Source organism: Melospiza georgiana, chromosome 1 (assembly GCF_028018845.1).
Source record: "Melospiza georgiana isolate bMelGeo1 chromosome 1, bMelGeo1.pri, whole genome shotgun sequence".
In the NCBI taxonomy this organism is placed as follows: Eukaryota; Metazoa; Chordata; class Aves; order Passeriformes; family Passerellidae; genus Melospiza; species Melospiza georgiana.
The window spans coordinates 141,629,940-141,657,591 of NC_080430.1; the positions used below are offsets into that span (position 1 = coordinate 141,629,940).

General features: G+C 36.4%; 2 protein-coding genes across 3 annotated transcripts in view; one reads left to right on the forward strand and one right to left on the reverse strand.

Annotated features, from left to right (window-relative positions):
* Positions 1–11,242, reverse strand: part of MRPL13 (mitochondrial ribosomal protein L13) — a 29,092-nt gene extending 17,850 nt beyond the window's left edge. For both annotated transcript variants that reach the window (XM_058018804.1, XM_058018814.1), the window contains exons 1-4: positions 11,164–11,242; positions 10,490–10,613; positions 7,640–7,733; positions 5,804–5,864 (exon numbers count right to left, since the gene is read on the reverse strand). In XM_058018804.1, coding sequence (XP_057874787.1) covers positions 5,804–5,864; positions 7,640–7,733; positions 10,490–10,613; positions 11,164–11,190 — 306 coding nt within the window. In that variant the 5' untranslated portion in view covers positions 11,191–11,242. The remainder of the gene's footprint in view (positions 1–5,803; positions 5,865–7,639; positions 7,734–10,489; positions 10,614–11,163) is intronic.
* A 70-nt stretch (positions 11,243–11,312) lies between these two features.
* MTBP (MDM2 binding protein) overlaps positions 11,313–27,652 on the forward strand; it is a 28,693-nt gene continuing 12,353 nt past the window's right edge. The window contains exons 1-15 of the mRNA XM_058029614.1: positions 11,313–11,391; positions 11,834–11,914; positions 12,940–13,013; positions 13,130–13,275; positions 13,750–13,808; positions 14,632–14,776; positions 16,278–16,395; positions 16,933–17,067; positions 17,861–17,955; positions 18,730–18,802; positions 20,388–20,505; positions 23,282–23,455; positions 24,586–24,699; positions 25,922–26,086; positions 26,434–26,527. Coding sequence (XP_057885597.1) covers positions 11,316–11,391; positions 11,834–11,914; positions 12,940–13,013; positions 13,130–13,275; positions 13,750–13,808; positions 14,632–14,776; positions 16,278–16,395; positions 16,933–17,067; positions 17,861–17,955; positions 18,730–18,802; positions 20,388–20,505; positions 23,282–23,455; positions 24,586–24,699; positions 25,922–26,086; positions 26,434–26,527 — 1,667 coding nt within the window. The 5' untranslated portion in view covers positions 11,313–11,315. The remainder of the gene's footprint in view (positions 11,392–11,833; positions 11,915–12,939; positions 13,014–13,129; positions 13,276–13,749; positions 13,809–14,631; positions 14,777–16,277; positions 16,396–16,932; positions 17,068–17,860; positions 17,956–18,729; positions 18,803–20,387; positions 20,506–23,281; positions 23,456–24,585; positions 24,700–25,921; positions 26,087–26,433; positions 26,528–27,652) is intronic.

Here is a 27,652-nt window from a genome sequence, read left to right on the forward strand (position 1 = left end):
TTCCACATCCTCATAAATACATAAAATTCCATATCCTCATAAATACTTATTCCTAAAGACCATAACACTTTCTCCATCAGGTAAAGACATCCACCATCAGAAGCACACAGCCTCCCCAGTGTTAGTATTTGGGGATTTTTACACTACAGGGATGCTGTTTGCCCTGGTTTTTTTTTGAATTACAAAGTTCCCACTGGCTCTAATTGCAATTGTCATCTTGAATATTGCAATACCTTTTTTCCAGTTTGGCTAATTTATACACTTACAGCATAGACATGGTCTTAGTAACACAGTTATATGACACTATTCTTTTAGTTTCCAATTTAAAGGGCTAATTAGAAGGAAATGAATCAGAAGGCAGCTGTATTAAAACCATTGCACTTTCAGTCCCTTACAAGTATTAATACATTTTAGGAGTACAAATAAATTAAAATGCATTTATTTGAAACACTGTGAGTCCCAAACATTGTAATTTTTGTGACAAACTTTGGCTTATGTGCTACTAGTACACTATGTCTGGTGGAGACAAGTTCTGAGAAAGATTCTTTGCCAGATAAAACATACTGTAAAGATGGAAATCAACAGAGCAATACCACTCCTAGTACTGAGAAGCACACAATAATTGGCTGAATTTCAAGAAGAAAGTCTACCCTAACAGCTGAATTAAGTCCAATAATCAAGAGGAAGCAACTCTAGAACATGGGAAGGACACAGTGCTCCAGAGAAAACAAAGTGATTAATTACAGGGCATACCAAAATAACTCTAGAAGAATTTCAAGATATACAGCAGTTACTTGGAGGTACAGTTTGGCACATCTTCCTTCTACCAGTCCATGGTTTTCAGTTCTGTATACAATATTGTTTTCACCCACACATTATAAAATACAACACAAAGAACTTTCTACCTCTGACAGTTGTGCAAGTAGTACAACTTGTACAAGCAAAAGTGAATTTACTCAATACTACCATAAAAATCATTTGGTCACAGACAAATTAAACTTCATGCACATGGATGTAATTTGGCTTTCCACTGCTGCTTCCACTTAACAAAAATGTGGAAGCTTAATGTTTTCTTTAAATTATTAACTTGACTCAAAAATAAGGAATGGATTAAGACTTTTTAATACAAGCATTTATTTTTGTGTACTATGAAGAGAATGACCAAGTCAGTTCCAAGACTTACTCAGATCACCTAGAGGTTTTGAGATAGAATGTTCTCCTCCCCATGCAAAACTAACTTGTGTGCCTACTAATCCAGTCTTTGAAGTTTTGTTCTACTTAATTAAAACACATTACTCCCTTGTAATAGAAGAAAATGCTACTCCTTCTAGTGTTTCAGTAACTGACTTCTAGCATGTACATATTATTCTAGCAACTATCCCTTACTAATGGAAAGAAAATAAGTTCTCAAATAGCAACAGCAAGATTTAACTGTGCTTTCTGTCTGAGCTTTTCTTCAAAAGCCCATTATTAGGCAGATATAATGGCAAGTCTTTACATGCAAGCAGTTGCTACAGGGCATTCAAAAGGAGAATTAGAACATTTTAAACCCCTTCACATCAGTGCCAGCAGCTGAACAAACCAAAACCTGGACACCCCTGGAGGCTCCCTCCCAGCACATTTCCACTGAGCCACCCTGCTTCACTTAATAATCTTCCCTAGCAGGTAACATTCACTCTGAAAAATTATTGCCCATTATTTCTCTGTCACAGGCAATACAGCCTCTGAATACTGCAAAGGTCAATCCTCTCACTGAGCATTTGGTCTTAACCAAATGCAATTTCTTCTTTTTCTTTTCTGGGGTCAAGTTTCCGATGCAGCCAGAAAAAAAAAATTAAGCTGAGTTTTGCCTACCTTTCAAATCACAAGTCAGAGAAAAACTGATTGAAAACTCTGTCCTCACATGATTACTATATACTTCTGCAGATCAGATCTGACAACATTATTTTGCAGGCATTTGAATGAAAAGTCTTAAGATTTTCCCAGGATTTTTTTCAGGTAATCTTTGCTCCCTCTCAAATCTGAGATTTAAAACTACATCTTTTAATCTTTCTGTATCAAGTACCTAGAAGTCTAATTTTGAAAGTGCAGATCTCATGCCAATCAGCAGTTTTGCAGCTAAATAAAACTTCTTCAAGTTTTTTTTTAAAGTCAAGAAATTCCCAAAGCTCTATGCATTCCAAACAACTACACCTCAAATCCCAAGGCTTACCTGTTTCCTTTATTTTCAAAAGATTGTCCTGGCAAAGAAAACACCCCAAATCCTTCAATCAGTTTTTTTTTTTTGCAACCTCCAATGGAAACTAATGCTGCCTCCCCACTTATATCCTAAGAGATTATTGCTGCCATACAGAATACCAACATTATATTAACCTGAAGAACAGAGTGGCTGTTTTGAACTACAGCAACAAAGTTTCATGGTGCACCTAAAGAACATATTTAATAGTCCAAGAATTTACATTCAATCTAAGTCAGAGAAATGTGAACAAGCTGGTTATTTTTCTTCAATAAGCACTTCTTAAAGTAGCCCAGCCAAGTTCATTAGATGAGTTCTATTCTCTGCTATTTTGAAGAAGAGCAGATAACTGAAAACAGTAGAAATTTTAGACAGATTCAGAGACACTCCCCTCCTCATGTCTCCCAAATGAACTCACAAGTATTTAAGGTAAAAATGTGCTAGACTATGTACTTTTGTACTTTTTAAGGTAAAAATGTGCTGGACTATGTACTTTTGCTATCTTTTTGTCAACATACTAATTTTCACCCTTGCATAAGCACAAATTTTTCTGAAGTGCTGAAAACCTTGGCAAAATGAACAAGGAATGTTAAGTTAAGCTCTACACGAAACACCAACTACACAGACTTCTTTCTGCATTCACTGCCCCATATTAACATGGAAGATACTTAGCAATGGGAAAAAAAAGGAGTCTTTTTCTAATCTCAGGTACAGAATCATACCTCAGAGATCAGACACGTGATTGGAGAGGTGAGGTTTTTTAATTCCTTTCAACAAAGAAAAGAAGTCCTGGATACAAACAGCTGCCATAGGAAGTTTTCAGGACCTGTCTGGATAAAACCCCAGCAGCTTTATCTGACCTAGAAGTTAACACTGCTTCGAGAAGGAAGTGGGACTAGAGATTTCCTCAGGTTCTCTTCAGTCTAAATCATCCTATGGCCCTCTGAAAAAAGGCACATGTAAATTCAAATTCAGCACAAACCCTCTGAAGCACTAACTACCACCTGCAAGGAATGTAAAGCTCCAAAATTAGTAAGATAGATACAATGAGGTCAGCCCCCATGAAGTGAGAATATCACTTGGTGGCATCTTAGGAAGGAGCTAGAAATGTTAAGGGATGATACCACAGTATCCTTATCTGAATTCTGACAACTATACTTACAGCATTCAGCCTCCCATGTAAGCATAAACTACAGCATTTTGCATCAAATTACTCATTACAATCTTTATAACCAGCCATTAGCTGTGAAGCAGGTTTTCCTAAAACACTCTGTATACTAGAAACAAAACTAACAGAAAAATATTTATCTTGGGGATTTGCATGTTAGAATTGAGATATATGTAAATAAAGACAGTGCTAAGCATTCCTGCAGTCCTACTACATACACACACACTCAAGAAGTCTTATATAAACTGAAAATAGTCAAATCCATGGCAAAATCGCTATGTAGCACCATGGAAGTTTACAACATCTTTTCTTTGGAAATAGTCTCTTCCATTAATTTACTGCCTTAATTTCTGTAACAGCACTATTTCCAAAAGCAATGATGACTCATCCTAATGAACACTACCAGGATGAATTAGCAGGAGGCAGAAAGTCCAAGGGCAGAGTAAGAGCAGTAGCCTCCAGGATGAAAGTAACACTTTAGAAATGAAGATTCAGATGCCACAGGAAGATACAGCCTGCTTCCTACAATCTTCCTAATTCCACTGGCTTCACAGAAAGTGAATTTAATGTGATTAAAACAGAAAGGAAGTGAAAGTGATTTAACAAGTCTCCATAATAATTATGTGTCATTTAGATTATGATTTGAAGATGCATATGTTACTTAGGCTGATGTAGTACTACTTTTTCAGGTTTTAAAAGCTAGTTCTAAAAATAAAATCTGCTAATAAAGCATCATCATGATTTTCATTTTTGTCATATCCCAATGCATTTCACAACAACACAATTTAACTAGTAAACAAATGTTTCCAGCCACAAAAACCCATTACAGCCACACATACAGAATATATTGTGCCAAATTACCACCCACTACTACTAATTATGACAAAAACATGTCTGAGATATTTTTATGAGAGAGGCAACTGAATGCTTCATCTTCAACAGAATGACAAAGTTAATTGCTGAAGATTCTCCACCATTGTGTTAAAAAAACAGTGTCTGCTGCTAAATTAGACCAAGATTTGAGCCACATCACCATTTGCTGAGCCTTTGTGCAACATGCTTTGGTTTTTGGCAGTGCATTTGAATCCTCTTCTGTTTGCAGAGAAATTCATCTATGAGTCTGGCAATAAAAGAGGTATTTCAGAACGAATGCCAGAAGGTAATTTAGAGAACATCCAAGCCTCATGCCCTATCAAGTTGTGTTATACTGCCTCCCAGTGCTCAGCATCTGCCTGAAGCTCAAATGAAATAGATTGAAGAATCCATTTTAGACGTGGAACTATCAGTAATTCCCAACTATCTTAGAGGCTGTTTGCAAAAGCATTTGTTTTGAAAAATTCTAGACAGAACATTATATGGAAATGTAGGATTTAGTTTCATTTTATTTAAAGAAGTTGTGACATTAAAAACAGAAACCAGGCAAATTCATATGGTGGATTACTTTTTCATTGAGTACTTGCACTTGTATAAGGCAGACTTGGGACAAACCAGGATTTCCAAATAATTGATAAAACCCATGAATTTTACAGCAGACAAAATTTCTCTAGGTAAAGGAAAAAAACTTGAATATTTTTTCTATGAAGTAACCCAAATGAAAGTATTTCAAATTCAAAACAAAACATAAATGCCTATTGATCCCTGTGGGTCTTGTATTATGCCCTGAAACATTACTACTTTAAAAATTCAGTCCTCCAATGTTGTCCATTCAAACCTCTAGTAGAAGTTACTTCATAACTGTGTAAGCCAAAATGTTCATATCTGGCTCCCTATTTTTTTACTCAGTACAAACACATGAACACTGCATTTTAGAATATACAGTAATCTAACACAGACAGTAAATAGGCTTATGTTCAACATAATCAACTTTTCCATTTCTTTCACAGACCATGAACACACAGTATTTCAGAAAAGATTTAAAAAAATATCACTTAAAACCTACCACTGAGTTTCACTGGGAAAAAGAGGCAGATGCACTTTCTAACTTTTTTAAGGTTAGCATTATTCTTGCTGACTCTTAAAAAAGCAGTAGGGTCATTAAGCTCAAATACAGCTTAGCTCAGTCAAACTGGAGGCAGTTCACTTATGAGAAAGGTCAGACCCCTGAAACTAAAAGGAAGTAAATAAGTGAAAAATTAGTGAAGTAAACAAGTTTGATTTGCTCCTTTGGACAGCATGGAAGAATGACAAAAATACACAACTTACACTCTAACCCTGAAAACATTGTTTGCAAAAATGGTGTCACAAGCCAAGCTTCTGTGAACTACCAGTAGAATGAACCACTAGTAGTAGTAATTTAACTTTAGATATGCAGGTAATTGATCCCATTTGTTAAGAGGAACTAAATAACTGGAAACTAACTGGTTTCACAAATAAAAATTGAAGAAGGGAAAAACACTTACAGCAGTTGGATCCTTCAAATGGAGCTGAGTTGCTGTCACTTGCTTGAAACCACCAGGATAACTAGAAAAATGAAACAAACATACAAGGTTAATTCTACATGCTGAAGCATGATGTTAACAAAAGCGTCACTGCATCTTGAACAATGGTGTCGTGGTATTACAGGCCCTCAAAAAGGAAGTTGTTCTCATGGGCCCAAAACCTGTATTTTATTTATCTTGTCAACTATTTAATTCCACACCATTTGTGCTTTCTTGTTTATTCACTTGATTATGATAAACCTTGTGCTTCACAAGCAGATGGATATGCTTCTAAAACTACTTATTAAATACACCATAACAGCCATAGAATACAAGAGAAATAAGATATGCAGAACTCTGAAGTATTTCCAGATGATCAAGACTCACAACCAGTTTGTGGCTGACATAAGAGACATCCACTTTGAACTGTGTTTATTTTCTTGCTACTCTAAATAAATCATAGCAAGACTTGGCATATCTACAGTAATAAGATTTTAATTTTACTGCAATGGATCCATCTTTCTAAAGCCTATATGACATGTTGAAGCTGCACTAATTCAGATCTCTGCATAAGCTTAAAATGAATGATAGCATGGAGTAAGAATTACATGGAATTCAGGTAATTCAGGTAATGCTGTGTTCCATTTTGATTGAATTACATTATTAGGAATCAGCCTAAGTGAAATGAAAATAGTCCCAGCATCATGAAGACATGTCCACTGAGCTGCATGGACTTAATTATTAGTTTTAAGTGTACAGTTCTTTTATTTGTTCAAAACCAACTTAGGTACTTAAGCAAGTGATTTAACATGTATGTTCAGTTTTTAGAGAAAATTTTATATCATAGGGGAGATGGAGCCAAAAAAAGCACACAATAATTTCCAACACCTTTGAACAAGAATTTCTCAGCAATTCAGCAATTTCAGGATTGCACCATTAGCACTACCAAATCAGCTTTCTCAGTGTAATTTATTCATCCCTCAATTGGATACATTGTGACACTCAGAGATTATTATGAATTAGTATCACTGCATAAAATAGGAGCACTGAACTGATCATGGACACCCTGTCTGCAGTTGATTATTGAACTTTCCACTGTAAACAAGTTATGTCTACCAGAAATATATTTTACACTACTGTGTATAACAATTTACTGTACATCACTACAGCTTGAGAGCATTTCATTTTTAAATTGTTTTTCCAAATTGTTTTTCATCCTCTGATTCAATATTTATTTTTAGGTAAGTAGGTCCCAGTAGGATAAAATAATTAAAGCTGGTAACTCTCTCTCTCTAAATATATATATACATATATATAGATATATGTATATACACACACACACACACACATATATATACATATATATATATTATATATATATATATATATATATATATATATATATATGTGTATGTCTCAAATATGTCAATGGAAGTATCTTCTATTACACAGTAAGCAGAATAGTCCATATCATTGGGTCCAGAGGTTAACACAAGACCCAACCTCACTCACCAAATCTTTTAACTTATTCAATTGATCTGACTATTTTTGAGTCAATTATTTCCCTAGCAACATACACTGGGTATAAAAAAAAAAAAACAACACAAAAAGAAAGCAAAGAAAAAGACAGGAGGAAAAAGGTTTACACCATTTTAAACATCATAACACATGCAAACAAACAAACCCCACCCCCCAAAAGTTAAAGCAGGAATTCCCTATTAAAGCAATATGCTATAAAAGACTTCAATTATTAAGAAAATATGACATAAAATTTACCACAAGCTCATTGCCACAAGCTTTATTTACTATAAAGCTTACCCAGTATGTGAAGAATATACTTTCTGTTCCCATTTGTTGCCAGAGAAGGCAATATGTCTTGTATTTATTATGACAACATGATCTCCACAGTCATCTGCAAGGTGGAAGTAAGTGGAAGATATTAAAGAAAACCACAGAGGGAATCAGTCAAAGTAACAACTATTATGTGTGCAATACATACATAGCAGCATATAAATACACCTTCCATAAAACTGAAATTTAAAGATCTCAGCTTTTTGAGTCATCATCCAAATCAGCATTTAAATACCAACCTTAATTACTATTTTTAGTGCTACCAAGTTAGAAGGCAGGTAAGCAGGTAAAATACCATTAGGCCAGATGCCTAAACCATTGCAAATATTCAGCTAAGATTTGGAAATCTGGCTTACAGGCAAATTTCTATTCTATTTAACACATTATGCTGCATATGCGCCTTTATTAAAAAAAAACCAAACAAAACAAAAAACAAACAAAAAAACTAACAAAGGTTAGTTCCAGATGATACTAAGTATTTCTTTACTTTCTCATAAAAACAGTGTCTGTGTTTGCTGAATGCCTGAACACTTTGGATAAGTAAAATACTTCTATTAAGTAGTTACATTCTCAGGCAAAATATATAAAACAAAAGTATTTCATCGAGGGAAGTGGCAGAGAGAAAAAGCCCTGAAAACACCACCCCCAACAGCTCTGTTGGCAAAAACCCTACAATGTCATCTATCCAACAGAAGTAAATGTTACAGCATACACACATTTAGAGTTACACCAGCAACTTTCACATCAGAAGTTCTTTAAGTGTAAGGCTTATAATGTATTAACAACACCCTGCCAGAAACAGTTGATTTAATAAGGTTTCTGTAGTAATGAAGTGCTAACAGAACCTCTATTATCTCAAAAATATCACATAAATAGGAGAAAAGATTTAGTTTTTAATTTTAGAAGTAATGATCCTGATTAGCTGTATAAGCTGCAATCAGCCATTCAACTGAAGTGAGAATGATTTCTCCAAAGTTCATTCTCATTTGCATCACCATATCAGAACACAAGTATTTGAAGAGACTCACATGATTAAAACATTTTTGAGTAGATAACAAAGCAAGGTTTAAATTGACCATTCATTTTTATAGGAGCACATAATAAATCAAAGCAAGTTTCACACCTTAAGGGTTCTATTAATTTTTAATCTTGTATGCTTTTAATGCTCCACTTTCAATTACAGCTGAAGTGCAAATGTAATTTACACAGCCTTGCTGCTGCACTGCTGCAGCCTTTCACTGCTGACAGTTCAGTTCTACAAACACTGTATGACTTCATCAATGTCAGGGAACTGCCACTTTGTGACTTTTTGGTCTTTTGGTTGGGAAAATGACACAATAAGCTCATCTTAAGGAAATTTCTGCCAACAGTTTTCCACTTGCAAGAACACTGAATTAACAAATACCAAATTAAAAACTAAACAATAACAAAATCTTCCTGATGTTACTCTGTCCAGGCAGCTGTTATCTCACAGACACTAAATATTTGTTAGTTCAAAAAAAGAAGCAAAAGCAACATCAAATACATAAAGCACAAATTCCTGCATACTTTGCTCTCCTAAATGTCTCAGTATCAGTAACCAAGCAATTGGTGTCAACATGTGTAAAGCAACTAGCACTGATTTACACATTTTAAACAAAATGAAGTTGTCATTGAAATACTTTATAAATTCACAGACATAAAAGTATCAAAGTTCTTCTGCACAGGGTAAACAAAACATTTTCCTCTCAGCATCTGCTTTATTTCTCAAGACAGCCTTAAGTCTCCAGTGACATCTTGTGGATACAACAAAATTTGCAACAGCAGAACTGTGACATTTAAAGGTCTTGACAACACTACAAATCCTACCTCCTACTGTGAAATAGATTGAGTATAACTTTACTACATACCCTTCAACATGTATGAGCCAACTTCAAGGCTTCCTTTACGTTACAGTAACATCTCTGGAAAAATTTGCATGGGTACTACAGGAAACATTGTACCAGCGGTGTGAAAGATCAACTCTTTATTATTTATAAAATGCTTATCCCCACGAGAGAGGCATTACAGGTAATGAACAGGATTACAGATGCATCTTTATAGCTGAATCTCTAATTTGAAGAAAAACAAAAGGTTTTTTTTAAACAAGATAACTTTCAACAATGATTGTTCCCCATTTAAAGACAGGTCCCAGCCTCCTCATCACAGAATGCGTGAGGCAGGAAGGGACCTTTGAAAGTCATGCCATCTAAACCCAGTGCTCAAAGCAGGACCAACTCCTGAAAATCTCCACAGATGGAGACTTCACCACCTCTTGGGCAATGACATCCCATTACTCTCACAGTAAAAAATATCTGATGTTCAGAGTATCCTGTGTTTCAGTCTGTACCCAGTCCCTCATGAAAACAGGACTGCTTGGCACCTTATTCAGAATGAAGCACTCCAAGATTGTGGTGCTGGGCACCTACTGAAAGGAAGTACTCAGATACTTATTTATGTGCACTTTGACCTAAATCTTTACATTTAAGATCAACAAAACATGTTGTGAGTTTATTTAAAAAATGAAAGAAGAACCCACTGTAATTCAGTTACTCAAAATGAATTACAAGTATGTATTGGTAAAGAAATGTATTACCTTCATATGTATTGGCAAAGAAACAACATTAGGTTGTGGATGGATATGATGGAAAAAGATGAGAAAGAAAACCAACTAGTTTGTAGTTTATAAACAATTGAGAAACATAATCTTGTGTACCAGGCTTGATGTTAAAACTGAAATTGGAAGAAACATGCATGTTGAAGAAAAGCAAATTTGCTTTCATCCACTGCAATACTCACTTAGTGCATGATAAATAGGTTTATGTCTGCCTTCGAGTCTGATGACAGTGGCAGCTGCTAGTTTTCCTGGGGGCTGCATCTTCGCATCGAGGAGGTACCAGGCTCTACCAAAAGTAGCCCATTGCTGAAGAAAGAGGGTCAGTACTTATCATAGGGAAAACTCACATTAGCATAATCTATCTTCATCAATTAAATCAACACTTCTTTTACATTCAAATAACACTAGAAGGAATACTGACATGCAGCACCACCCCCTTCAAATAACCTTTAAAGGGAAGGAGCACGGCGACGCACCCAACGCAGGGGATGTACATGGGTAACACCACTGAGAGGTTACCGGCACCGAGTTAACCTTTGTTTCAAAACCGCAGATCTCCTGCTGCAAGCTTCCATCATGGCTACATGAGCCGTAACATCGCTGCAGGACATTGAACGCCCAAGGTGAAGCGCACAGCTCCCCCACACGCAGCTTTCGGACCGCGCACAGCCTGAGCCTCCCCGTCCCCAGCCGCGCCGCACACGGCGGTTCCTGCCAGCGGCACGCTCAGGCGACAGCGGGAGCAACCCCGGGGCGCTCCAGGGGGATCCTCGGTGCCCGCCCGCTCCCTCATGGCCCCAGGCCCTGTCCCGGCGGCCGCGAAGGCGCCGCAGGCCCGCGGGGAGGCCGCGCTCACCTGGGCCGCCCGGCTGTAGCTCGCCATGCCGCGCGGGGCGCGCAGGGAGCGCCGGCCGCGGCCGCGGGAAGCGGAAGCGCTGCCCTGCGGAGGGCGGTGCCGGGCGGCAGCGCGGGACCTTCGGAGCGGCGCCCGCCGCGGCCCGGCCGGCCATGGAGCGCTACGTGCTGCTGCTGAGCTGGGCCGAGCGCAGGGCCCCGGGCGGGCCCGCCGCAGCCACCGCCGCGGGTACCGCCGCGGGTACCGCCGCAGGTACCGCCGGAGATACGGCCGGGGACAGCGCTGGGGCCGCGGGCGCTGGGCCGGGGCGGGCACTGCTCTGGTGTCCGCGGGGCTCTCCTCTTCCTGCACCCTCAGACACCCCTTCGCTTTCGGACTGAAAGTCTTTGGTGCCTTTAACCTGCAGAAACTTCAGGGGGGGGTTCCTGCTTTATGACTCCGTAATGTGTTCCTGAACGTGATTTTAAGGAGAATTTAGGAAAATTTGTTTTGTTAAATTGTGTATCTGCAGGTGACAGTTCTGTTAAAAACCCCAACCAACCCCTTTCCCCTTTCTTCCCTAAATTCTCTTTATAATATCACACTGAACTTTATACTGTATTTGCAAGAAAGTAAGGTTTAGCTTCCATAATTAAGTAGTTTTAAGATTTTTTTTTTTTTCGTTTTCCAGCTGGGATTGCTGCAGACATGTATCAGTTTCTGAAAGAAAGTTGTAAAGCATGTATAAACGCAGATGTGAGCACATTCCCAGGTAAGTATGGCAGTGCACAGTGGGGTGGGGCAAATGCTATCTAGGAATTGGCCTATGAGTGTACTGTTGGGGGAGACAAGTCAGAAATTTATGTAAACCCAGTTGCTGTGGTGTGGGCCTGTTCCTGCTGCTCCTGTTTCTGCAGAGAACCTGACATCATTTTGGCAGCTAAGGTGTTAGGAGATGATTACACTGATTGGTTGTGAGAAGTGAAAGGGAAGGGTTTTGAAGAGTTGACAAATTTCAGTCCAGTTGAGCAAGGAAGAGTAGGAAAGGGCTTGGTTCCCAAGTCAGTGGGAAGGGTGATACTTTAGTTACTCCTATAATGCCTTCTGATTTTTTCAGTAGAAAGAATACTCATCTGTTGGGTAACAATTCAGAACCTTAATCCATTAATATTAAATATTTTTTTTTACCTTAGAATAGATGTCTTAAGGTCTACTCTAGTACTTTTAGGGGCTGCATGTTTGTGTTTTGTTGTTTTGGGGTTTTTTAATCAAAAAATGCTTTCTTGCTTCTTTACTTGGTTTGGATATCTACTGTTATAAGCTCATCTTGTCACATGTCATATAATTGGGATTTATGTGGGAAAACCACTGTAAGCTCTTAAAATTTATGGAGATGGGAATGTTAAGCTGTTTTCAAGTTCTGTGCTTTTTATTGCATAGAAATATTGATAGAGCATCTCATTTTGTGAACTCTAAATCATATTTACAAAAGGTGTTACTTAGTTCAGGTCTGATACAGATGGTGCAAAGAGAAAGCAATATTACCCAGAACAGAGAAGAGGTCAAATGTTTTCTTACTTACTAGCAGTCAAAAGGTCAGTAATAGACACTTGCCAGGACACTTACCTACACTTTCATAAGTTTAGAGCTTAATTACAGTGCCAAAGAAAAGTAGAACTCAAGTAATTGTTGCAAATTAAATGACTTACATCTCTTTTAGCAGAGATGTTCATTATAATAGGAAGAATAGATTCTAGTGAATTGATTAATTAAAATAATTGTTTTATCTCTTTGCAGCTTGCTCAGTGGCTGGTATTCCCGGTGCAAAGAAATGGTATTTTGCAAGTCATGTCATCTGTGGTTATTATCAGGTAAGACAAACTTTTTCAGAGTATAAGTTCCTCAACCATCTGCCTAACTGTAGAACAAGCTAAAACTGTGATGTTCAAAACTCTTTTTGCTTATTAAAGCCTTTTTCTTTGATTAGTTCTGCAGTTCTGACTGGGAGGAAATAAATGTTGACACACAGAAAAATGAAGACTCTTACCAAGCAAGCATTGATGAGAAGCTAGGAACCACACAAAGTTTTGAGGAGGATGACAGTAACGGTCAGGAATCACTGTCTCTGGCTGAGTATGTATGTTGTTGTTTTATTTAAAGAACAGTGATCTGACATCTATCAGCAATGACCCAAGGGGATCAAGAAAGTTTAACAAGTGAGAGTTCGTACTAAAGCAAGAGTTAACTATGAACAATTCCCTGCTAGAACTGAAAATACTTTTATTTTGTTTAGCATAGCTTTAATTTTTTTTACAGATGATTTTTATAGGATAACTGAATAGTTTCCTAACAGCCAACGTTATATATACAAAAATTTCTTGCTAATTCCTTTTGAACATAATTCCAGTTTTACTTCAGATTATTTTGATGTCATTAGGCCTACTTCTGTCTTAGTAAAAGAGGAGATGATTTCTCATAGACTAGGTGTGTTTGTGCAGAGTTTTAAAGATGTAAGATACATCAGGTACCATTCATTGGTTTTAATGTTTTGTTTCTAAATGACTTTGTTTATATTTTGGTTCCAAACATGTTGTTCTTCATTTTTAGTATCTATGATGAAGCTGCTGAAAGTCTACATCAATTAGCTGATAAATTGCCTGCCCCAGGTAATCTATCTTTAAAAACCAATTTCATTAGAGTTTATCTTGTTTGGTAAAAGGATAGTGAATGGAAAAGTTCAGAGAACCTTAGTTGGGTGCTGAATTAACTTAATGTAGCTCTTGAAGGTAGTTTAGGAACTTGAGCATGATTGGCATTGCAGATCAGCTTGAGGACTAGTTTGCTGCTTGTTTCTTTGGTAGGTTCAGTAGAGTTTAAAATAGTTATATAATAAATTTATCCATATGAAATGACACCAAAGTAATCATAGACAGTAAGCAATACAAAACTCAACACAGGAAATTTCTTATTAAAAAAAGGAAGATGTTGATATCAGGCTTACATCTGATTTAACAGCTTGTGAGCCAAGAAGATGAGGAGGAAAATGCATCACAACTGTTGGATGGGGATTTTGTAAACTGGAGATACATATGACCTTGCATGTTTGGGTTATATAATGATGTAGAAGTTGATTTGGGATAACAAAGGAATTCAAGAAGAATGAAAAATAGCAGCTTAGAGTGTTAAAAGCAGGAAAAGGACATGGCTTAGTTGTACAGGAGAGAAATCTCATCTATCAGTGCTGAGTGAGAGAGGAGAAAGGGACAGAACTTTTCATTGTCACTGAGGCAATGGTGAAATATTTTGTGCTCATCAAAGAGGAGCAGCAAGTGATGAGCTAAAATGTGTGAGAAGTGTTTTAAATCCTGTAGTTACTTGCTCTTTTTGCTGGTTTTAGTGCAATCAATGATAACCAATACTATTCTATCTTTAAATGACTGAAAAATTTACTGAATCATGATATTTGAGTCATACACAACTATTTTGTAGGCAGAGCAATGGTTGATGTAATCCTGCAGGCTGTTGAATGTGATGGACCCAAGTTAAAGGACTGCTTACCTGCTATTGGTGCCCTGAAACACCTGAGAGAGTGGCACTCTGCACAGATCACTATTGCTGCAAGTGATGCTAAAGGGTATGGCATTTATTCAGGGCTAAAACAAGGTCACTTCTGCTTTGTGCTAGCATAGATCAGGGGGTTGAAATAAAAACAGCTTGTGGGGTACTTTACATGTGTACTTTGAAAATGCATAAATGAGTTGTCTGTTGTATGAAGGAAGGAATTACTCATTCTGATTCATTGTAAATGCAAACCACAGAAGTAGACAAAAAAGCCAGTCCTCTGCACTTCTTGTTTTCTGTGGGAGCAAAAAGTTAAATATTTTCTCTTCCCTTTCCATGGGTTCAGTGTGCCTACAATGTTTTCATGTTGTATTATGCTATGGGATAACTTGTATATTGATTGTAGTTTTCCAGGTTTTTTAAAATGAATCCATACTACTGGTCATTTTACTTCAAATTTTATATTACTATTGGTATTACATTTCAGGGAGGAAAAGTAGAGTGCTTCATTTGTCCCTTTTGAAAAAGGAATATAAACACTCTATTTTACTTCCTGTATGTTTTTCAATTTTTGTTAGTATGAAGAGTTACTGAGACTATTAATTCAAGTTGAAATTGATTCCAGTAATTTACTTACTGTCCTCGATTTGACATGTAAAGGCCATGATATATCTCACCATATAAACCACAGTGATTTGGGGTTTTTATCCTGTTAAGTGAACGATTGTGCAGATACTGAGCAACTTGGCAAGGTGTCCACTTTCCTTCCCCTCCATGCCCAAAAGATTGAAATTTGCTTCTTGGAATACATGGTTAAACTTAATCCTTAATTAATAAAACTGTTTTAAAAGGTTACTGTTCAGTCCTTGGATAAAATAAGCAATATACCTACTATACAGTATCTCCTGAGGTGTGTGGAGGACAAGGAAGTTACTCAGTGACTTCCATGAGTGCTTGATCTCAGTGCTCATTGATATCCTGTGGAATCAGCTTTTGACTGAATACATTTTTCTGCTGCCTTTTATATAAAGTGAGATTATTTGAGTGTAGAAGATCTCTGATTAGTTATTTCACTTATTCTTCCTGTTCTGTTGATGGTGCTGATTTCCCTTGGGAGACAGACTGCCAGCAGAACCCACAGCTACTGGCTGTTCTCTCTTGTTGAATTTAGATTATGCTTGTGCTGCAATCATATCTCCATTTAGAGGGTTAACTAGAAGCCATCTGGACAGACCAGTGATAGCCCCACTGATGGCTGCCAGGCTTTGCTGCAGCTTCTAGCAGCCAACATTGCTATGCTTGCAGCTTGCCACTGCCAGCCTTATTTGATGTCAAAGTTCTTTGCTGTCCCTTTCATGGAGCATATGAACTACTTCCTTTACAAGCCCTGAATGAGCAATATTATAATATTTTTTACTTTTTGGAATGTAGAGCTTTTATAAAGCTTTGTTGTCTGTCTTGACATACACAAGATTGTTCTGTGCTAAGAGGTCATAGGTAAATTCAGCCAAACTGTACCGCATATTTATTGTAATGTTAAATTCAGTGAGATTAATTCTTTGATATTTTTACAGTAGCTGGCAAAAGATTGCGGACTATCTGTCAGCAGACTTGGTATCTTCAGATGATATAATGAATATTATTGATTTAAATGAACTCTGGAGAGGAAAGATTCAGATATGGGAAAGAAAGGTAAAATAACTTTTATTTTATTATTGTGGTGGTTATTTTTTAAAGCATCTGTATACCTCATTTAAAGCATTTATTATGCAGTGCATTTTATGCTTTAAGCCAAATTTGGTTTCAACTATGTAATTCAAAGGTAATGTGCAATGTGTCTGGGTAGGTAGCAGGATGAAATGATAAATCACATCAATGCATCAAGATCTGAACTTCAGAAATTCAGATGCTTCCCTCTGAAATTTTTTTTTAAACTTACTGTTCAAAATTAGATTGTTTTGTATCTCTCACAAGTCATTGTCATGTAACTCTGAGTCATTGTTGCAAGCATATACCTAATGTTTCTGCAAAAACCTTTGTGACGTTGTTTACATTTTCAGTATTGTGATTTTGGATTTAATAGTTGGTTATCTAAGTCTAGTCTTTTTCTTATTTTACAGACCTGATAAAAAATAATATTAATTGTTTAAAATAGCACATCTAACTAGCTGAAGAGAAATAATTTTTATCTCTTTTTGAAATATTTATAATCTTTTTTGTTTTTTCTAGTTTGGATCAGGAGTAGATTTTCCGGAATTTTGTATAAAGAGCACTTCAGCCAAGACATTCAGGAGTGCAAATTTAAGTTCTTGCTTTGCTGCTAAAAAAGAGTGCCAATTGAGGAACACTGATACTTTGCCAGAAGCAAGTATTATTCTTGATCTTTCTTTGAGTTTTAGAGTTCATCTGTTTTACTTTCTAGAGAAAATTAGTAATTGGGGAAACCTTAGTCAGAACTGAGTTATGTAAAGAAGTAATTATTGAATAAAATTGAGGAATACTTCTTTTGTACACCTCTGATGTCAAAACAGGTCCTTAAAACTTCATCTGTTTGTTCTTAGAAATACATCATCAGATTTTTTTCAAGTAGAAATTGAGACTTTGTTCAGTTTAATAGTCAAAATATTAAAAGTTAAATTATGAATTCTGTGTTTATCTAACCCTTCCCACTTAATTTTAAGAGTTTGGCTTTCTTTCTTTTTACACTCTTGGTGTTTCATGTTTTCTATTGGAAGTAGATAATTGGTGGGAACTCCAGAATCGTAGTGTTTTTGTTTTCATCATCACATGTGTTGATGAAAACAAAAATGAGCATTATGAAAATTGGTATCGGTTTGGAGTTTGTTATTTTCATTGTTAAAACATGTGCATTTTGTATTGCATTTGTCTCTTCCTGGTAGATCATATTTTATTTTGGGTAAGAGAACTCATTTGATGCACATTGTTGATGTTCTATAAAGTCAGATTTATTTAAAAAAAATAAATACCTTCCTTTTTTAATATAATTTAGTATGATGTGAAATGTTTTTGTATTCCTTTATACCTCTTTCAGATGTTATCTGCAAGGCTAATACCTTCAGCAAAACACTTGAGGAACTTGTGGTGATACATCATATATAGTGTTCTATATATAGGTTTTTATTTGATCTCTTTTCAGGTTTTTCATTACTATGGTCCTGCGCTGGAATTTTTGCAGATGGTGATGCTCTCTGATCTACCTTCCATTTTCATATCAGATCTGGAATTTGAGCTGTATCCTTTTTTTAAGGATCTGAACTACTACTGATAATTGTCTGTAGCAGAAAGATCAGCATCTACTGATGCAAGCAACAGGCAGATGAGGATAGGCAAGGGCTCATTCCATTCTAGCCTGCTGAAATAGTCATAGTGATTCTTCACAACTGGATTTTTTAATTTTGGAATTTAAGTTACATTAGCAGTAACCAGGTATTGTTGATACTATTGCACACATAATTTGTCTGTTGATGTGCATCTTCTTTGTGGGAAAAGAACAGAGAAATGTTTATTCTGTGTAAGTTTAAAAAAAGCCTCAAACCTTTCTAATGAATGAATGCTTCACAATATAGGAACATTTGTTTACAAACTGTGTTTTTAATGTGCAGCAGCAAAATCTGTGGCAAGGTTTAGCAGAGGAGTTCTCTCTTGAGTGTGTGTGCTGCAGAGATCTCAAGATATATTACTATTGGTTTTTAAAAGTATGTACTTTTGGTTCTAGTCTTGGTGTACCAATAATACCTTAGGATGAATAAGCCTGCTATGATTTTGGATATATAAATATCTGTTTCTGTCAGCCTATGATAGAGATGTCAGTGGAGTATTTTGTCATACAGCATTTTCAAGTGTATCACTTTACCTGTAAAGGTGAGTTTTTTATGTTCTGTGATACTGTAGTATCAAAAATTAGATGCTTGCAGTGCTTCTTTTAAATATTATGATAATCTGATTTGTAAAATAGAAATGCATAGTTCTTTGTGAAGATGAGGTTCCTTAAACTGTTCTGTTCAGGAGCCTGTCAAGAAAGAATAACAAGAAGACACCTACACTGCTTTTGGACCAGATTTCTTTTCTCTCTGGGAAGGTAAAACCTTTTTATATATGTATAGCAGAAAAATGAAGGTATCTATATTGTCTGTAAGAGATATGTGAATAATATTTTTAAACTTGGTCTCTGTCTAAGCTTCTTCAATATTTAGTTCTAAAGCAAACATGGATTTCAAAGGTGCATGCTATACATAACTATTGAATAGTTTTCTCTTTATCTCAGCTAAGTTTCAGTCTCCTAAAACATTTTCTAATCCTATCCTGATAGATAATTTCTGTGCTTTGGTAATTGAGCTGTTGATTTTTTTAGCAAAAGGCAGGCGTGTGTGCAGCCCACAAAATGTATCTAGCTACTGTGAAATAGTAGGCTTTTTTTATTTCATATGTGCATATTCTGGTTTTGGTTAAAAAGAGTTCATGAAACATTCACAGTCCTACTTTTTCCCTCCTTCCTCTGCCTCGGAATGATAGTGAGATTATTCATAGCCAGAGTATTAGTTTGAAGATGTTTTTCCTGAACATTCTATCACCTTTACATACAAGGTAATACATCTTGTTTAGGAAAGTGTTCTAGTGTTTATAAAATAAATCTATGCCATTCAAAACAAAACCTGCATCTTTGAAAATGGTGATACACTTATTATGAATAACGTATGTTTTTTGTTTACTGTGGAGATGGTATCCCATTGTCAGGCTGTATGTTCCATTTTCAGTTTGTAATTTGGGTTTTAGTAACTCTTTCTCTCCCCTGCTACTGCATTCTCCATTAGCTTAGCCAGAAAAAGGTCCTTTTTCTAATGCTGTGCCAAAAATATCTTTTTAAATGGTTTTAGATTGGTAAATATCCCAGGTAATCTTCATTTTACTTAAGAACACTGAACACTTGGTCATACATCTTTTACAATTATAGGGCTCACATTTCTTCTAGTGTTTCTAAAGAAGGTGCCCAAACAGTGAAAACACATTCTCAGGTTACTTTTTAGAGTCTGCACATGCTGAATTGAAAATATTTTGAAAATAACAGTTTCTCATAGGGATTTTTTTCAGTCTCCTACTGGAAATACTGCACATTTGTAGGCTTTTCTAATAGCTGTAATAGCATTGCTTTATTACTTGAGTATTCAAATATGTCTGCAATTTTTGTGTTAGTGCTTATTGGTCTGAAGTCTATGTAGAAACATAGGCATAGTCCAGTATCTGGTTAAGAGACAAGGGTAATATGTTGGAAGGAAAATAAAAAAATAATTTTTTTTCATAGGAATGCAGTGTCACTGATGCTAACTATTGTCCTTGAATTCTCTTTTCATTGTACTGCTCTTCCAAAATGTTTGTAGCCAGGCTATGGAGACACTTGCAATATATAATAAATACTTTGTTATGTATGAAATGGAAATTCAGCAGTTAATGATCCCTCAATTGGACCAAAAACTAAACACAATTTTTACAGCTTTTGTGTCAAATGCAGTTCCATTTTGATTGATGTGAATGACAGGTACGTTTAGTGGAGACGTTTTTCTTCAGTTCAACTAGATTTGAAATAATGTCAAAACAGTAACTCAAGAATGAAGTGTAAAACAGGTTTCACTAATATTGCATGTGTTATAATTGCTCTCCTTATTTAGGTGGGAGCTTTATTTACATTGCCATGCAATGTAAGCAGTGTAGTGATCCCATCTCCTGCCCAGCTGAGCTCCAAGAAATGGAAGGAATACATGGCTAAGAAACCCAAGGTCATCTCTGGTATGTGTATTTTGTTTGGGTGTGTGTGTGTGTATTCTTGGTGAGTTTTTTCTGTACATTTGGGATTCTCTTTCTAACTTCAATGAAATTAAATCAGTGATTGTAATCTTCATTGACACAAGAAGATTTGGTCAATGCAAGTTCAGCTATGCAGACTTGTAGGAAGAAAAATGGCTTTGGGGAAAGAACCATTTTTGTGTCCTGTCTGTCAGTTAAGATCCAATTTCCACACATCTTTGTAAGGTGATTGTAAAATCCATGGTGGAGACGTTTACTTCTGCAGATGGAATTCCAGTCTGCTTCACTGAGGTGCTTTCCTTCTTGTTTAAGCATTTCCAGAGGTTGTCCAGTGCACTTGCATTTAATTTCAATCTCTTCCTCGGAAAATACAGACTATTAAGAAATGCTAAATGCCTCCATTCACCTGGGAGTCAGTGTGCTAAACCTGTGGTTGAGAATGTGCTTCCTGTAGGGCTGCAGTGATGGCAGCTGACTCTCACACCCTGTGCCAGGGCTTAGAAACCTGATTCAGAAGGTGGGAGAAGAGAATCAGTGCAGACCAAGGCTGGGAGAAGCTTCTCAGTCAGCCAGTAAATGTGCCCTGCAAGTGGAGGCACTATACAAGCAGTGACTGAGGTTTGTAGGCACATGGAAACATCAGGCTCAAAGGAACTTCGTGGTAATCCAGTGCTTAAAGTACTTACCTGGGATACAGTGAAGTGCTGGATTCTGCCTTCTTTCATAATCTCGTCATTTATACGTGGTCTAATACATAATTAATGTAGATTCCAAGGAACAGTGACTATTTCTGTTGCCAACTTAAGACAATTTTTTAAAACAACTATGCAGATCAGGATCAGGACAGAACAGGACAGAAGCTTAATTATGAATTGGGTGCTGGCAGTGTTGCCTTTTTCCCAACCTGGAAATGAAACTTGAGATAATTTTAGCAAGTAAGTAAAAGAGGATCTTTAATGAAGGCCTTCAGAGGCAGTTATGGAAAGATGTCTACAAAAGCCCACCCCCCATGAGGATGAGTACATTTATAGGTTTTAGGAAATAAGATAAAGGATGAGTACATTTATAGGTTTTAGGAAATAAGATAAAAAGCACTTAGGAGAACGAGTGGTAATGTAATTCCCCCCAGGTCAAGCACCTTCTCTGGAGCCCTCTTTCAGCACTAGTTGTACTTTGTCCATGAGGATGTATCTTAAAGAGTTGTTCTGAGCCTTGGTTCCCAGGAAGAGCCAAGATAGCATGGGGCCTTGTACCTCCTGGGGCTTGGACTCTGGAATTTTTGTCTTTCTGGTTAGGGGAAGGTCATGGAAAAGTGTTGGGAAAACTAGCTACTAATACAATAGGTGACAGAGTTAGAAATATATGTGTGAAGAATGGAGAGAACATAAAGAAGCAAAAAGGCAAAACCTAAATGGCATCAACATTATATAGACTTAAAGTTATCTCTGCATGTTTGAAAGTGGTAGTGTATGGAGGGTGTGGAGCTAGTCACAGCAGCAGAATTTGTATTTGTTGTATTTGTTGCTGATGCAGCCAAATGAGCACAAGATCCCCAGTGTTTGCAGGATATTTGTCCTGTGCTCCAGTGGAAGGGTTTTGTACAAATATTAATTATTGTGTGATCAGTAATACACAATAGGTTCTAATTAAGCCTCTTGAGTAAAATTTACAATAGGAGGAGAAATATTGCTTTTTAAATGTATCTTTTGTTTAGTTGAAAACTGTTTATTTTTTAGTGGCTAACATTAATCTCACTGTACTAAGGATTTGTGAATCCTTAATCTCTCCCATCTGTGGGGAAGGTATGATTCTTGGTATCAGTAGTTCTTGAATGCTAAGATTAAAACGTGAAATAAAAGTTTATTCATCAGGAATCAGCTTTGAGATTCCAAGATAAACTGGGAAAGGAATATATTTCAAATGACATGGGAAGCAGGACAATATGACAATGTTTCTGGAACATTTTTTTCTTTATTGTTCTTTTTTCTTTCTCTGAATTTATGTATTGAGGTAGTGAGGTTTACCCTCTTTTCCCATGTCTAACTATAAATTTTCAACAAACACAGGAATATGTTATTTCTTGCTAACAAAAATTTATGATACTAATAAATGTTAAGTTCCCATAAAGTTAATTATTGAGACAGTACCGCAGATATCTTATGAAATTAAAATATTTGATTTTTGAAATTTAGTACATCAAGAAGTATTCATTATCTTGATCGCTATGTCTTCCAAGGTGCTATAAAATGTTTTCTGTGTGGAAAGAGCAAACCCATCCTTTCAGTGTTACTGTCAGGTCCCACATTAATTTACTTTCACAACTGCATTCTATATGCCAGTGTTCAAAAACAGAATGTCTTTATCTTTCATCCAGGCACAAGGGTAAAGCAGGGAGTGAAGCTTTTATTAATGAATAATGCAGTGTCCTTGGGAAGAGTGTGTATAATACTTCCTTTTCTTCTAGGGTTGTATGTTTGTCCATTGAACACTTACGTTATTTTGATGCACATATGCAGAAAGGCCTGGTTTTACCCAGCAGAACAGAAACTTCTCTTTGTTATTTCCTGTGAAAATGTAACTTTGCCAGTTAAAGGCTTGCCTGTTACTTAGCCCAGTTAAAGAACTCTTGGTTGGTGATTAGTAAGATTTCTCACAGAACAGAAGAAAGCAAATGAAAGAATTTTGATGATGGATTATAGTTTGTTTTAAAGATGTTTTCCTGAGGGTGTTTCACAGTTATGTCTTGATGTTTGTTAAGTTCCAGAAATTGAACTGAAAGGAGAATCTTGCCGATATTATTTCTTGCTACAAGGCAATGGCTCTGGAGGATGTAAAGCAACCTTGATTCATTCAGCTGGCCAGATCAATGGGTTGGCCACTCTTGCTGCAGTAAATGGAAAGCTAAAGGCAAAAGCAGAAGAAACAGAGTCAGGTAAGAGTGATCACTTATTTATTAGTGAGTGTCTGAATGCAGGAAATGGTAAGTTCTAAAATTCATAAGTTCCTTTTATTCACTCCAGTCAGTATTAAAAGAAGGAAAACAAGGAGAAATATTACATCTTTTATGAAAGTGTCTTTTAAGTATACTTTTCCAGATCCATACGAAAATATACTAAGAGCTTTTTTATTCACAGAATTTACTGCTACGATATTTTTACAATTGACTATGCAAAGTTATTGTCATTTATTTCTCATAATCGCGATAAGTTGAAATTTGTTTATTGTAAAGGATGTACAGGTAATATTAATGCAAAACAAATTTGTGAAGCTTAAAGTTCAGGAAGTGTGTGTTGTTGGTGTAAAGACTGACCAGCCCATGCCAAAAATCTGTGTAAATATCTCTTGAAAGTCCTGTTTCACTGATGATTTAAAATTAAAACTGCAAGGCCTGTAGACAAGTTGAGTTTTGTTATAACCTTCAGTCCCTTTGCCCATGTCCGTGTTACTGCAGAGTGTTTAAGGTATGAGCTGGCACTCCTATCCTAACTGCTCCACTAGGGAAGAGCAGGTGTGCAGCCATTTATCATGGAGTAGTTGTCATGTTACAACTGCACCTACCAGATAACTCTACTAACTCCTGTATCTGTTTCAATAACACTGGCAGAGAAAAGGAGCACAGTGACCTGCATCTTAGCTACTTAATTCCTTATTATTGAAATAAATCTGTGTGTGGTAGGACTGACTACTCAGCCATTTATCCTAATTAAAATCCCATTAGTACAGTGTCAGAGGATTGAAAGTCCTTGACCATATGTTGGGAGAAAAGTTTTCTTCCGTGGTATCAAACCTAGGATCTTTTTACCTTCTTTAAATGTTTGTCATGTTGTGTTGGCATTATACAGGTTTTGTACAGAAATTCAAAAATAGTCAGCATCTCTTTGAAATGATCTTCCTGATGTTAAATTGGAATTAATTAGTTTGGTTTTTCAATGATTGGCCATATTTTAAAGTCTCGTTGTTTCTTTTGAATATGAGATTTTTATGTTTCCTATGTTTATATCTTTTATTAAGTAATGACTCCAAAGAGAGATTTATAATAAAAATTTCTTCTAATCTGTACAGGCTTTCATATTTCTGACTTTATCAAGTCTCTGCCATGCTATTATGGAGAGGATATTGTACAGAGAGAAACAAAACTGTCACGTCTCCAAGTCTTTGCCTTGAAGGAGTATCTCAGTAAGTAATGGGAAAGCTCTGGTAATTCTCAAACTGGTATTTAAAAGGTCTTTATTTCACATTGGATGGGATGGCTCACCTTACAAAACTGGACTTGTTTGACAACCAAAGTGTGTGAATCACTTTGTGAAGAAATAGCAGAAGTTTAAAAAGAAACTTGTAAGTACATCCATGTTTATCTGTCAGATAATGGAAAAGAGAACACTGTATTAGTGCTGGTGGTTGTTACATGAATACTCTGAATTTTTGAGCATAGCATTGAAATAATTCTATGCAATTCTATGATGATTTCCCCTTTACTGCTGGATATGCCTTCTACAAAAATAAGAATTCGGGTTTGGGTTTTTCAGCTTTTTACAATTTTACTCTTTCTTTTAAAAGTCTTAAGCAGCAGAGGAAAACCATGCATTGGAGATTTGTTAGATTTATCATGGTGCATCATCCATAATAAAAACTTGAAGGATCGTCCTCCTTAGATTTTTGACATTGCAGAGAAGTCCATTTGAGTGTCCTGATTTTTTTTCCATCTTAAGTCCATTGCTTAAAGAGACCCAATTAAAAGAAAAAATGCTTCAGAGTGATTGTCTGGCTTATTGAAAATGGCCTGCTGTAGAGGTAATTTAAGTGTATTATCATTAACAGAATAGCAGCTTAAAGAAAATAAGATTCCTGTAAGTAGTCTTGTCTCCCACCCCACACCCCCAGCTAACTTAGTCATTCTCAGATTCCTGTCTGCTTCAGCCCTGAGGCTGGGCCTGCTTCAGAGTTTGTGTTTTAGTTTCTTTTGAGTGGGTCACCCATTTCCATTAAGAGGCTGAGTAGGAGCAGTTGGGATTCACTGATTGTCCTAAATCATACCAAAATTAGCTGATCCTTGATATTATGACCAAAGAGACCAGAACAGGCTATCAGTGACTCAGCAAGTCCAGGTGTTTGTCTCTGGGGGATTCAAACCTGGATACACTCAGAAATGCATACACCCAGAAGTTAAAGGACAATAAAATCATGAATCATGTGTGACTTCAGCTATTCTCACTGCTGTTTTTTCACTTGTCTTTGGAATAAACCACCCATGTCTTACTGGTGCAATAGTAAGTGTCAAGTTAACTTACTTTTGTTATGGGTTCTGGGTGGGGATTTTCTTGTGTAATTGTATTTTAGCAGGCTCTTGTTGTTCTTTGTTACTAAGCAGATGCAGTACCTTTTATTTTTTCTTTTCTAGAGAGAAAGGAATTGACCAAGCAGCCTCTAGTTATTTCTACCAATGAGTTTAAAAGCTTATTAAAACTCACAAGAGAATGTTTTTTGGACCTGTGCAGCACTAATCTTCCTAAACCTGTTCTACAGAAGGTCTGCAATAAAACCAGGTCATGCACTGAGACTTGTGGTAAGTATTTTTATTTATAAAATTTGCTACTTATTTTCCTTGGATGTTTTCTCATACTCGTTATCAATCTTTTACTAAAAGGAGTAATTTTTAACAAAAGGGGAAAGAAAAAGTAAAGCAGCTTTCTAGGCTTATTTTGCAAACTGAAATTACCCTTGCATTTCTTTTTTCTTCCTTGACAAAAAAATGTCCAGAAAACATTTCTGATTGCATCACCAATGTTGTATTTTGTTTACATACTTTTAGAGAGTGGCATCGAGGAATATCTATAGATAAAGGACTGTATAAATGTCTCTTTAAGGAATAAGATTCTTTATTTAGGATTGTTCAACATGTATTTCTTGCAGAGCCTGATTTAATAGAGCCAAATCCACTGGAGTGGCCAGAAAGACATGTTCTTCAGAATTTGGAAAACTTTGAAAAAAACAAGCAAAAAATGAGGTAATAATGAAATACTGGTGATTTTCTTTGGAGCAGCCATTAAACTTTACTATAGAGGAACTTTATGTGTTGATAACCATACTGTAAACTGTTTACACTTACTGATAATCTTTCAAAGAGGCTAAAACTATTTTTCTGTCAATTTCCAAAGGTGTAATTTATTGGTGTTTAAAGAAGTATTGTTTTGATTTTTATTGACTAAATGCAACTGGAAGCTAGCTAAAAGTATAATAGTTCTAAAACTAAATTACCAAAATGGCACTTCTAGAAAATAGTAGCTATGGTAGGAAAACATACAAAAGCTTTTCTTTCTCACAACATACCCTAATAAATATAAATAATTTAGCTGTATTTGTCAACATGTGCAGCGTGTTCTGATCTCATATTTCCTAGTCAGTTGATAACATATATCAGTAGTTGATAGTCAATAGTTGATACCATATATCAAGTAATTTTGAAGTCAAAGAGCATATTGGTTTTATGTTTAAATTTATATTTAGTTATGTTTTACCTTCAATACTGTTCACATGAAACCCATAGGTCTTTGTGTCACTTAAGGCAGCCTGTTGATTTCAGTTGAGCTCTCACTTTATATAAGACTTGTCAAGGAATGTTTAGGTTGTGAATTAGAAAAAGGTTCTTTACCCAGGCTGTGGTTGGGCACTGAACAGGCTCCCCAGGGCAGTGGTCACAGCACTGACAGAGCTCAGGGGGAGTTTGGGCAATGCTCTCAGGCACAGGGTGTGACTCTTGGGGACGGTGCTGTGCAGGGCCAGGAGGGGACTCGGTGATCCTTGTGGTCCTTTCCTGCTCAGCCAATGCTGGGATTCTGTGGCTTAATGGTCTTTGGTAATGTTAATGTTCTTGCTGACAGACCTGTAGAGGCAAGTGTCCAGCTGTCCTTTTCTGAGTCACTTCCATCCCATTTCTCTCAAGTACCATAGGTGGCCATGGCTTAGGTTGGAGTTCTGCACATGGTAAATTCTCACATTAGCTTTCTCATGGTGGTATTACTATCATCCTCATCATCATCGTTATTGTTATTATTATTGGCTTTTGTTTCTCAAACAGGTAAAGTTCTTCCTTTTAATTAGCTGTCAAAAAGCTTCCTAAAGGACCTTTCTC